The 13,465-nt window shown below is 39.0% G+C and overlaps 1 protein-coding gene across 3 annotated transcripts in view; it reads right to left on the reverse strand.

Annotated features, from left to right (window-relative positions):
• APBA2 (amyloid beta precursor protein binding family A member 2) overlaps positions 1-13,465 on the reverse strand; it is a 73,700-nt gene that overhangs the window by 34,067 nt on the left and 26,168 nt on the right. For all 3 annotated transcript variants that reach the window (XM_069866464.1, XM_069866462.1, XM_069866463.1), the window contains exon 2: positions 1,249-2,256. In XM_069866464.1, the coding sequence (XP_069722565.1) occupies positions 1,249-2,217 (969 nt within the window). In that variant the 5' untranslated portion in view covers positions 2,218-2,256. The remainder of the gene's footprint in view (positions 1-1,248; positions 2,257-13,465) is intronic.

The raw sequence follows: 13,465 nt of genomic DNA on the forward strand, positions 1-13,465 counted from the left end.
ATTCTAATTATACTGCTGAAAATAGAATGTAGAAATTAATATTAAAAACTCGCTGTAGATATGGGAAATCTGAAAATATCCCCCTAAGACTTTTTGTTCACAATTATAATAAAGGTCAACGTGTTTCATCAGTGTATACTTAAATATTTGATGTCCTTTCCGTGTTTTTCAGACAACTGCTATATTTTAATGTCTGTTTCTAATGGAATCATCTAGGTTAAATTGCTTAACTGTGGGGCACTTAGCTATTCAACTATTATGATTTTCTACATTTGATGAAGTTGAAACAGGAAACTTAGACCTCTGAAGTTTAATAAAGCATTTTAATTAAAGATAAGGCAAAAGAATTCACTTATCCTTACTAGTCTGTTATCTAAATAGATGTTACGTTTAGCTCTTTTAGGTAAATCTCCCCTCATTGTAGAGGGTATCTAATAAGCAGCTGCACGTAACTTCACAGATGCAAAGCCAAAGCTTTAAACTGACTTTAGAGCAAAGGGAATTAGAAATGTCTCTCAAATTGAATGTGCTTACTTCCTTTATAGAAACTTTAAAAAAAAAAGAAAGCAAGCCTTACACCTCCGTTTCTCTAAAAACCTTGAGCTTCCTTCCCAGACTCTTTTTTTCTGGAACTCAACATTAGAACAGAAGAAGATTATGCATGGTTTAATATCTACACTATTCTTGTGGTAAAACTGCTTAACAGCATTTTTGGTACAATTAAAGCTCCTATTTCTTCCTTCTTGCCAAGGTCAGATATGCCCAGCTAGTACAAAACCACAGCAATATGCAGGCACTTCTTGCGAGTGTTTAACACGTACAGAACCTAGCCTTGATATACATTCTATTGAAAACAACAGAAATTAAAAGTAATCACCTGCTATGGCAATGGTACAAGAGCCCTCAATGCAAAAAAAAACCCTTCCAACTACTACCCCAGTAGCTGACCCCAGTTTTAAGATCATCTAGTGTGTTACTGCAGAATAAAAATAACATAAATGGTTTTGCCCTGTGCATCTGTAGTATTGTGTTCTACTGATTTTTCTGTTCTTTGTGCATAACCTCTTTACTATTTTTTCACCTAAACTGACTACATTCAGCACCTTTTTCTGAACATACAATGAGATTATGTAGCTGTGAATGCAAAACAGAGTAAAAAAGCAAAAATGTTGCTCTCTAATTCTGTTTGGAATAACTAACAAAACATTCACATAACGCCTCTGACTGGTTAAACAGAGAATCTCATACCTGTTCTTGTGGCCACTTCTGTCTGTCCTCTGGCGTTCTTGACTTTGCTTTAAAACCTCTAGGCACATCTCCACTGTGTTTAGAGGCAGATGGGATATTCAGTGACTTTGGCCTCCCCTCATGCCTGTTAACAGTGTGAACCACTTCTCCCTTTGAACAAGTCTCTTTATAGTCATGTGCCATGTTTTCAGTCCCACTATGCTCTGGACTCATTTCTGTAGTACTATTGATACTGCTCATGCTCATACTCATTTTGATTTCTGCAACAATCTGGTCAATGTCCTCTTCCTGCTCTTCCAGCTCTGCATCCTCTTTTCTAGAATGGTACGGTGATATTCCCTGTGAGTTTCCATTAGCCTCTGCTGTGTAATAGTCTGGATAGTCCCCTTCACTTTGACAGTACTGTATGTTTTCCTCTTGGTCTTGAATCTCCAAAGATGATACTTCATCCTCTAATATCTGAACACCATTATCTGGACCTTCCTGCCACTCTTGTCTGTCTGTCACCTCATGTTCTTCCTGGTGCTGAATTTTACCTTCATCCCATTCTTCTATAGCTTCCTGACATTCATCTGTTTCAACATGGTGCTCCTCATGGGGAGCATACTCTTCCCCATTGCAGTCCATTCCTTCCAGGTAACTGTCATCCTCTGGACAGTATCTAATGTAGTATGTGATTCCCTCCTCTTCTTCTGGCAATCCTTCATCATAGTCCTCCTCCTCAGAGGTGTTATTCACATAATCGGAGCTGGAGTCACCATCTCCACTATGATCGTTGCACTCATGTTCCACAGGTGCAGGACTACCTTGTCTGATGGTTGCTAGTTCTGCCTCCTTTGCTGCATAATCTTCAATAGGAAGGTCGCTTTCTTCATTTTCAGGCTCTCTGTTGTGAGATGAAGTGGGGCAAGCTCTCGCTCTGTGATCCAGCATGCTGGCTGTAGTGCTCTGACGTTTCCTGTTTGCCATAGCCGACTCCTTTATATGACAATCATTTCTAAGCAATTACTGTAGGGAAGATGGAAAAACACACGTTCAGGAAAGGGCACCACCAGAGATCACTGATGTTACTAGGAAACAGATTTATTTGGTAAAAACGATGCATTTGTAGATATTTAAAGCAGATTAACAGACAGCTAACTTCTAAAATGCTTGTGTTACGGACTCATGAAATTAACTGGATTCTGAATAAATAAGCAGAGATTATATGAAAATACACTGGATGGTAGATATATCTACAACAGTCCATGTCACAAAGCCATTCATATGAAAAATAGTCAAAACAAAGAAAATGGCTAATTCTAGACAGGCCTGACAATCATGATCTGCTGTGTGTTTTGGATGGAGGAAACAAGGCACTTTGAGTATATCTGTTTCTCTGTGGCTTTCATTGTTGCATGTTTATAAGCTTGACTTGCATGGTTATTTAATTGGAGTGAACTGAGCTCGGACTTCCGCAATGAACCACGGAACTGTAAGCTTTATCGTATGCACATAGCTAAGGTATGTCAGTCCACTTTGACAAAAGTTTCCAAAGTCCGTACGTAGAGCTGTAAAATTAGCATGGAGCTAGAGGATTACAAGAGCTATACAAAGATAAATTTATCAAAATCTATGCATTATAAACTTATAAAAAACTTCTGTCACAGTAACCTAAAGCCTCAGATATCCGTGCAGAATTTCTGATATCACAAGGAAAACCCCAGACTTTACTTTGTGACACATCCAATTCCTAGATTTATCTATGAGTTATTGCAATGGCACCACACGGCAAATCTAATGTCTCCCTGGAACAGGGATTCTAGATAACAGGGATACAAGGCAGAGATGTATTTGTCACAGGAGAAGATGTAATGGGAACCCAGTATGTGAAGCTCTTTTAGTTACTGATACCTTGCAGAATTACTCTTGACAGCTTTGAAATAGTGTATCTGAAGTGAGGCTTTAAATGAGAAAATCGGAGAAGGCAAAACTTTCCTAGTGATTACCTGCACCTTCACTAGGAGAAGAACTAGCAGATTTAGAAGACTTTCTCATTATGATCTGTAAACCCACTATGATCCCCTTAATAAAGCATCAATTCCTACTTTAGAGCCAATAAGTAACTCAGAATATCAAGCCATCTGTCCACTAGTGTTGTCTCTGATTTGGTTAGCTCTATTTACTGCAAAGTAAAGATGTTTCTGTACTGTGATTACAGTATAAACAGAACTTCTTTTACACAGGATTAAAACAGCTATCTAGTCAGAGAACTGCAATGCTCTGCACAGGCTGAGAAAAATGGTCCACGTGCAAGACAAATGACCAGATCAGGAATGGGTAAGCACAGCCATACACAAAAACATCTAAAACGAGCTAAGACAGTGCTACAAAAAAAAGATTGTTGAATGGCAGTGCAAGAAAGAACTACAGACACTGGTTACTTCCTGAAAAGGGCAGAACAAATTAGCAATGATTAGGGGAAAAGCTGTTCTGGTCTACTACAACACTAGAAATGTTCTTGATATGAACACTTAGGAGATCTACAGTGCACACAAGCCTAGACCCTGCAAACAAGCCCCTACAGTGTAGCTGAATATAAAGAAGCACAAAGCAGGTAACACAAGCACAGTTGCTCGCGGCTCAGATTTTCCTAAAGTAGATGGAGAATGAGAATCCTTTTTTAGCCAGACAACGGCATCGAGTTTTTCCACCCACAACTAAGAATCTTTGTTTAATATCCAGGCTTTGGAACTACCTTAAGTGGTAGCTGAATGTTCATAGATGTTACTTACCTGTAAGAAAATCCACTGGTTGCTACATAGATCTATAACGGTGCAGTCACAGGAAGCCATTCGTATGTACTCTGAGAACCAAAAGCCGGTGACTAGACAGGTCACGAGCACAGAAAGGGAGGGATGGTCGAGGCACAGCAGCTACAGCAGGTGTGGGGAGGGGTCTCAGGTAACGGTTAGCAGCTGGGCAGCGTTAACGATGGCAGCTGCAGCTCTGCCCAAGAGGGGCATGTGCACGTGCAGCGTGTGCTCTGTGGGAACGGAGAACTCAAGTGCCAGATGGGAAACTTTACAGAGCACAGGTAATAAACAGAGAAAGGAATACCTCTCAGGCATAGAATAGTGTGGGTTGGAACCTTAAAGATCATCTAATTCCAATCCTCCTGCGATGAGTAGGGACATCCCACTGGCTCAGGCTGCCCAAGGCCCATCCAGCCTGGCCTGGAGCCCCTTCAGGGACGGAGCAGCCACAGCTCCCTGGGCAACCTGGGCCAGGGCCTCCCCCCTCTCCTGGCGAGGAAATTCCTCCCTCTGTCTAGTCTAAACAGTCCCCTCTCCAGTTTACAGCCATCGCCCCTCATCCTGTCACTACAAACCTTTGTAGTTCCTGCCTAGCGCTGACACTAAAAGTACACGGGAAACTGGTTTTCAGTTGACTTGGTCTGAGGCCACGACTGAACATGGTGCTTCACCCCTGTGTGCTGGCACTGAGGTATGTGTTCCCAAGGGAAGTGAAATAAGCCTGATTTTTCACTAAAAGGCAGGGCTGATCTCAATGCTACAGAAACCAAAGCTGCCAAGCAGCCTCTGCAAGGCACCTGCAGTTCTAGTTGCTTTACCTTTGCCACCTTCTCAACCAGGCACCACTTCTTAGGAAACCAAGTACTGATCACGTTAATAAATTCTGCCTTTTTATTTTTAATCTCAGCCTCTAAACTGCAGACTGAATGTGCACTGATTTTGCCATCTTCAGCTATGAAATATAACTTTTACAACTGTATTGACACATCTGAATTACTAAATAGTGTTTCCACACACAGGTCTGAGAATTGCTCTTTATGGAGCTGCACACACACTTCTGTCAAGGAAACAAACAGCTGTATTTCAACTCAAATATTAAAATGGCTACGGTGGCCTAGTTTTCTTTCATCAAAATATACTTCAGTCTTGCATTACTGAATCTTTTAAAACCTAGAATAGTTCTATACTTTTTCAGAGTTGTCTGATGTCACAGAGCAAGGTGCTAACTCTGTATGGCCACAGGTCCAAACTCTTGAGTCTTCTCACTTAGAGATGTTCATCTATGTGGATAACAATAAACTGTCCCCAATGTATCCAGATCTTGCAAGAACAAAACCAGAACTTGGCTGTTTTTTTGAGAAATGCAATAGGTGCCAAGAATTTACCACACTTTCTGCTGTTCAATCTACCGCGCAGAAGCCTTGAGTCACTTACTGCAGGGATTAAAACTTCTCCTGATTTTCTCAAGAGATCTATGGTGTTAGAAGGTTACAGTGATAATACTCACATCCCAGTTACCAGGAATGTTTTCAAGATTGGAGAAAATACCATGTTTCTACTTAACACTAATTTCCTCTGAAGTAAAGAGAGGAGTAATGATTTGCTGGATCCAGAGGCATGTTAGGAATAAAGGTTTCAGCTGAGCCAACAGGTAATTTCTTCTTCCTGGTATCATACACCCTCCTATTCTCTGGATATCTCAGCTGCCTGCTTGGAAGTGGAGTGTTAGGTCAAGCTTATATATCACTACAAGCACATTTTTCAGCTTTTAGGGGGAAAAGAAGTGTTCCTGAGAACATGGGGGGATCAGTGCTCAATCCTCCTTTAATCTCCTCAGGATTCAGTAATTTTATCTTGCTGAGACAAGCAAATGCTCATTTGTGGTGCACAGTGTGCAGTTAAGCTTTGTCTGTACTGTCAAGACCAGTGATTAAGGCACCAAGTTACACAGGTTTCTCAATAGAAATGTTTTGCTTTATTTTACTTAAGTTTCCCTGCCTTAGGTTAATGGTGAGAGGAAAAAGAAATCAGTCTCCAGAGAACTCAAGCTGCATTTCTTTGTGGCAGTAGAAAGGGGTATGTGCAGGGGGACCGATCTTTTCTGCTCCTACAAAGAGGACTACTTGTTTACAGCTGGAATTTATTATTTATCAGTGCTCATTAGAGTTGCTAGCTTTCTCCAGAATTCCTTGCACCTAACCCCAGACAGCTGCAGTGAGGGTTTATGAAACTTAACACTGCTACAACTCTTCACCTGTGTAGAAAGATGCCTTCACCACTTTTTTTTCCTATGGAGAGATACCGATTAAATTAGCATTAAAAATGGGAAATGGTACACAATTGTAAACATGGCAATAAAGTGAAATACCCAGTACAATATTCCTGGCTGTGTTTAAAGAACTGCTTTACATATGTACTTGATTCACAAGCTGAGCAGTACTCTAGTGGCAGCAAAACAAAGCTCTCTGGCAGTTTTTTTGTTTATATTATACGTAGTGTTTAGAGGAAGCTGTGGGCTGGGGAGGGGGGCAGCTTCTTTTGGCAACAAACAATGTACTATTGCATCCTTATTTACTGCCAAATGATGCTGCTCTTGTGACCTATACATGAACCTAAGAGTTTTACTGGCCTCAATTTGATGTACTCACTTTATTTTGCAAGGACTGCTTCCTGTGTTTAGTCCTCCCCAGGCTCCTTTCTTCATTTACTGCTCAGCCTCCTTTCTCACACACTTCAAATCTGTATCCTTTCTCAGTTTTGACAAAATTCCCACACAAGTTTTGCTTCCCTGAAACTGTTCAATACCTCCCTAACCATCCAGTACAATCTAACCGGTATTGAATTGGTTCTAAAAAGCTATAACTCTCTAGCCTTTGTAAGTCATCTTCAAACCTAAGTGGAACATAAGCATTGCAATACAATTTACTGTGGGGTTAGATTATAGCATTTATGGTTTGTTTTTCTCCTGCTGAGTTCGGGTTTCAGTGCACTGCTGACTTAAGCTATTCCATGTGTTAGCCCCATACATTCATAATCAACAAATGCTGCAAAAAAAACCCCTCAACCCTTTTAACACAGATATGTTTAGAACTGCTATATTTATCATGCCCCAAACAATCCTTTATTTCCTCCTCCCTACAAGAGAATTTTCAACCCAAGCAACAACAGGAATGAGAGGGCTAACATTCTCCTAGTGGAGATACACTCAAGAATAGATAATAGAGTATTATTTGTAGTGAAACTACAGAAGAGTAGTCTGGAAAACTCAAGAAGTTCCTCCCAGTGATGAAACCTCTAAAATCTTGCTGAAAGCCATTAACACGCTCTCCATTCAGTTAGCATAAAAGGATTAGGTTGCATTTTTCTCCTGTTCATAGGACTTTCTTTTTCAAACTCATATAAATACTTGCACTGCTGGCAGATTTAGTACATAAATAAAAAAAATCTCTTGAAATAATAAAATAGGGATAAAGACTATTGTGTTAATTCCTTTCAAGATAAAATAGCCTCCCTTTGTTTAGCAGAATCTGCAAGTTGCAAGGTTAAATTATGAGACATTTTACAAAATAAAGATTTAATAAGAATAGTAGATAATGAAGATAATCAGGGGTTTTGTTAGCAGTGAATTATATCATGGGATTTTGCATTTCCAACCCCTGAAAAAATATCTGTAGCTTGCAGCTGGCTGTGTTTCAGCACACCGCCCTGTAGTGGATGATCACCTCATTTGAAAAGCAAGATTAGAAAGATTTTTCACTCTGTCTCTAAGGCATAAATTGCACATCAGTAAAATCCTCTCCAATTTATAACAACTGAGAAGAAGATAAATACTCTGTCAATCACTTTAGTAGACATTCAGGATGGCTTGAAACCTTTACAACCACCAACTTTCCCATTAGATGTCAGCAGAAAATTTATATATATATATATATATATACACATCTTATGAAAATAAAACTTCTCCTAAGCAAGTATTTTGAACGTAAAAGTATTTAGATATGCTCTGAATAATACTGTAATAGCACAGCAGGTTTAAACTTAAATCGTTATTGAAAACAAAGCACCAAACTTAAGGCATAAAACTGTTATTTGGTATTAGAATTGGAGACGCTCAGTGACCTGACATACATACTGCTGTGCTAGATGCTACGTGAGCACACGAGGGATGTGTACTCTAAACCAAGAAGTCTGCAACTTAAATGGATATTGACAAATGAATTATTGGTACCGTTTGCTGTCAGCCCTCCATTCCCCATGGCCACAGGGACTAGCATGTGCTGCATACAGGGAAAATAAAAGATACTTTAGCATCTGTACTGGAACTGATTTCCACTAAGTCACTGCAGGTCCAGCAGGGCCACCTCTAAGGCCGAATTATTAAATACTGCACTTGCTGCTTTCGAGCAGGTTCATGAAGCAGCATGCGTACCAGACCTCAGTTAACATCTGGCAGAACTAATCGTCCCCTACCTGTATTGCAGGGCAGACCTGAAAGCTGGTTCAGCCTGTGTGCGGGGAAGTACATACCCAGTCATTCCGTTCTGAGAATGGGAGTAGTTCATCAGCATGTAAGAGTCGCGTGCTTAGAACTCAGAGCCGCCTGTCTGATTTCAGTGATGCACATTTACCACCCATTGAGGACCCAGGCTGAACCTCACAGTATACGTGAACTGACCCTGTGTATCCTGGTTCCCAAATCAGCACCATAGCCACAAACATTTCTATTTAGTTACAAGCAATATGTTGGAAACTACACAACTAAATAAACTCTAAAGACACAGATCAGAATTAATCATAGGGGAGATGGAGCATACTCTGTGAACAAGAGCCAGCTTGAAATCTTTTAGGTAAAAGAGAAAAAACTTGCATCTATTTTCTGTAAAAGAAGTCTTGCTTATGTCTGAGACTCAGTAAGTCTTATAAAAAATAAATTTTACGGCATTCTGGTCTCTTTCCTTAAGAAAAAGTAATTATGTCTTAAGCAAAAAGCAATTAAAATAGTCTCAAACTCACAGAAAATGGAAGGCTTTCTGAATTTCAAGTGTTTTTCAAAACCAGGTAAGAATACTGTGCTTTCTACAACATTAATACCTTGTAAGAAACATCAAATGCAGCGTTGCACTTCAGTCAGAGTACTGTGGAATCCCGTTACTGAGTACTGAGGCTCTAAGGAAGTTAATGTCAGCTACAGCAGTCCTTTGTAAAGCAGCTCAGTAAAGCAGAACACACAAGATCTTGATACTGATTTGAGATTTCATGTCCTTCTTATTCTACTAAGCACCGTTTCTTTAACGTGCCTTGTCTCCAACAAATATTCAACCAAGGAAATAAAATGTTTCTCAGGGAGATGTCCTGCATCTGCTGCCATAGTTACAGGTAAACCATATTTTCCCTGTTAATTAGGGTTGACTGCATAACCATAAAAATAACCAGGCTTAATTTTTTATTAAGAACCGCCAAGCTCTTGAAGAGTTTCACTGCAGTGCCATTTGCTAGCTTAGAGATACCCAATTTCACGTATGCATTAATCTCATCAGTGTGTAGGAATACATAGAATCCTTTGAAGACAGTTTTTAGAGAACAGCTAAATACTACAGTAATTGTATGGCAAGGAAACAGTCAGCTTACATCTTAAAAACAATTATCTTCATGAGTCTGTGTTGTGGATGTCCAGGGCTACTTCAGTCTCCAGGCCATTGTGCCAAGAGCCTTCCAAAAGCACTGCAATTCTATTCCATCAATAGATGACACATAAATCTAAGCAGTCTCAGTGCAAACCCTTTCTCATATTTCCATTTTCTTCTCTGAATTAATGACTTTGAAACGGGGTGTATGTTTTATCCACATTGTAAAGTTAAAATACAAATGTAGCAGTCTGACACTTGTTTTATTCTTTTGCTAGTGTATTTTTTAATTTCTCCCTTCCTTCATTACCTCCCTGTCATTGTCAAATTCATTATCGAGCCATATGAGTGGGTCTCATTGCAAAATAATTGAACTCTGAGTGTTGGGATTATGAATACTACACCATGTCTCTCTTGCTTAACAGTAGTGTGTAGGCAATCTGTGTTACGGACTAGATGCCTTCAAATTTCAGGTTTTAGGTTTTCACATCTTATTCTATGAAATACCTTTCTTTTCTGTACTTTGGTTTCTTGTAAATGCAACAGTTGTCCAAAATGCTGAAGTTGTGTGTCTGTTTCAAAATACAATTCTCAAAAATTAGGTAGTTACTACAAATTACAAGAAAATGTACGCTGACGATCAAGAACTTATTTAATGAGACTCTTTGCATTAAAAAAACCTAAACGACAAACTAAGTCAAAGCTCCTCCTTTATCCTATTTATTTCAGTCCTCTGTAAATGCTGTACAGCCCTATTGAGGAAATACTCCTTTGAGGAGGAACGAGAAGAATATTTTCTTTCTGGCAGCATTTATAGGCTGCCATGGTATCACTTCAAATGCTAGTCATAAATGGTACTAAGCACACAATGAATGCCTTCAACTTCTATTTTTTCCGCATCAAAAGAATATTTTCATGCTGACAACATGCTACAGTAATCAATGCTGTAGATGCCTCAGACAAACACAAGCAACGTGGGCTTAAAATGCTTGCAGTTATGCTGTTAGTAAGATGCTGTCTTGAGTAACTAAAGAGCAGCAAACATACAGCATCTCCAGGTCACCCGCATGAAACTTCAGCCACGTCTTTAGCTGGCATGACAGAACGTAGTATCATTGACTTCAGAAAATCCAATACAAAAACACATCAAGGAAAAATCTCTCCTGACTAGTTATGTCAAGGTAACAAATGCATATATTGTCGCCTCCTCCTAATGACATTTTATTTTTAGCTTTCCTAAGAACTGCTAACATAGCACACTGACAGCACACTTTTTTTCCTAGTTACTGTTGTAATTAAGAGTCTGTACTAAAAGGAATACTTCATAGTGTCTGCAAAACCATTAAGGAGCTCCAGATAACTGAGGACAATGAAGTGTGGGATATTAAAGACATTCCATTGTCCCATCTTAGAAGGGATTTTGCTTCACGGTTGCAGTGGATTTGGATATACTTATACACGTATATTCCCTAAGCTTTTATATTACAGGCACTTTCATAATTGCCAGTGTAAATAGATAAGATACTTTAGAAAAGCAAATACAATCCCTTTTCACAGTGTTCATATCATTTTATCTCAATGACTCACAAATATATTCCCAGATGTACTCACATATACAAACATACACATGCAGCCTCTACGTCAAAACTGACACTGCACAAAATTTAACCTTGACATTTCTTTTTTGACTTTTGTCTACCAATCTCCTTTTCACTTTTGAAAAAAGATGCGTAGAATTTAACGTAATTAATACCTAGTGACTCTAGGGAAAAGAAACATAACTGGTTTTATTTTTTAATTTTAACTTGAGGATGAAGGATTTAAATATCTGACAGGAACACAAAGAAGAGAAAACTCGCTGCAAGCAATGCACAGTTTGTGACCAGTGGTTTCTGCCCACATCCATACAAAACAATCTAATGTTTTCAGACTTAAGGAGTTACATGTCCTGGTTAGCTGTTCAAATTACTGAGGATGGAAGGAAAGAAAATGTTTCATACAACCTCCGAGAAGCACATAGAACAAGCTTTATGAGAAAACTACAAAACTATATATCAGAAAGTGGGAGCATCAAAATTTAGAGTGACTTAGGCTTCTGTGTCCCATGCGCTCATTGTGAAGGGGCTTTCTTGGCTGCAAAGGTTTGTATTTTTGTGAGTAAAACTATGAGCAGGAAAAGAAAAGGTTTTAAATGAGTTGGTTTAGCAAAGATTTACTTGAGTTGTAATTCAGCCCCTATCGATTGACAGTGGATTCCTTCTCCACCATACTTTTTACTGTCAAATGTTCTCACACACATAGGAGCCCTTCTGGGTGGTTCATGAATGCCCACAAACACACAGTCCCATACATATGTCAATGCAGAAGAAACATGAGAATAAAAATGAGTGCATTTTCCTTTCTTTTTAGATAGTGGGCATATGTTCATTGTCAACAGCTACAACATATAAAGTTCAGATTTCATGAAAAAAGAAAAAATACACTAAAGCTCAAAGACCAAATTTCTACATTTTTCTTAAAAAATTGAGTCTGAAAAACAGAAGTCTAGAACGAAAGTGCTTCTGAACTGAAGCAGGTTAGGATGCCATGTCAGATTATCTGCAGAATCAAATTCTAGCCATCTGCAGAAACAAATAGGTTATGTTTATTGCAAATCAAAATTATTTTTAAGGACATTTCCTGACACTTTGTCAAGCTTATTTTTTTTTTACAGGGTATTGGAGCATTTTATTTATATGCCTGCGTAGGCAAGGAAAGAGCTTTTCCTTGGGTTAGAATAACAAAGGACTTCTGTTCTCTCTCTGATTTCACAGGAAAGAATACACTTCCTGGCATGACCTTCCTCCCTTCATTTAGAAAAAATTCTAGGATCTGGTAATCCATTTGATTTCTCCTGATCTCTTACCAGCACTTTATAATCTACGTATTTTTATTGTTTTGTCCTCTGAGTTTTGTGCTGTTGCAAAAAATTAGTTTGTAGCTGCTAGCACAGGGTCAGTCTCTAGATGGTTGTATGAACAGATACCTGTGTCCACTTGACTTGTTGGAGAGGTCGGTCAGTGACAAAGGTCTCCTCCACCCTGTTCAGGAACATAAATTGTATTCCAGAAGAAAAGCTCAGATCCTTTTTGTAAGACTAAGTGCTTTGCCAGGTTTCTTTCTGTTGTTCAGCCTCAGCAAACTATGTAAAATCCATTGCATTTTTTTCCAGTTGATTTTCCTATTTTCTGTTCTGACTGAAGATTTCCTGCGCTTTTCAGATTATCAGGATGACAGCTATTCTCCTTTAACATAAATCTAATACTCTGATCATTCCTCTATTTCTTACTGTGATTCTTCTTCACACAACTACCACACTTGCCCCTCTAAAGGACAAGCAAATATTAAGGGCTAAATTGCTAAACCAAAACAAGACACGGCATATCAAGGCTAAAAGGCAAGATTGCTCTATTTTATTTTCCTTAAGTGTGGAGAGAAGATGGCACAGTTACCAATACCAAATGCCACACGATTTGTAATAGCATACGAGACAATATAATGGTAATGCTTTATCTTGTATGCTGAACTTCAACTTGATCATGTGAATATTAGAAATCGCTCAAGTTTTCCTTTTTAAATAGCTGCTCCCCTTCACCTGCATGCACCGTCTAAACAGACAAGGGGAAACAAGTGCAAGAAAGCAGAGAAAAATGCACTTGTCCAAAGTTTAATCTTTAGTAAGTCACTACACAACTTGGTTTCCCTATTTCTTCTGTCCGTCTCTGAAGTCTATGCCTATACTGAGCACCGATTCAAGGG

The sequence above is a fragment of the Phaenicophaeus curvirostris genome, chromosome 12 (assembly GCF_032191515.1).
Source record: "Phaenicophaeus curvirostris isolate KB17595 chromosome 12, BPBGC_Pcur_1.0, whole genome shotgun sequence".
NCBI lineage: Eukaryota > Metazoa > Chordata > Aves > Cuculiformes > Cuculidae > Phaenicophaeus > Phaenicophaeus curvirostris.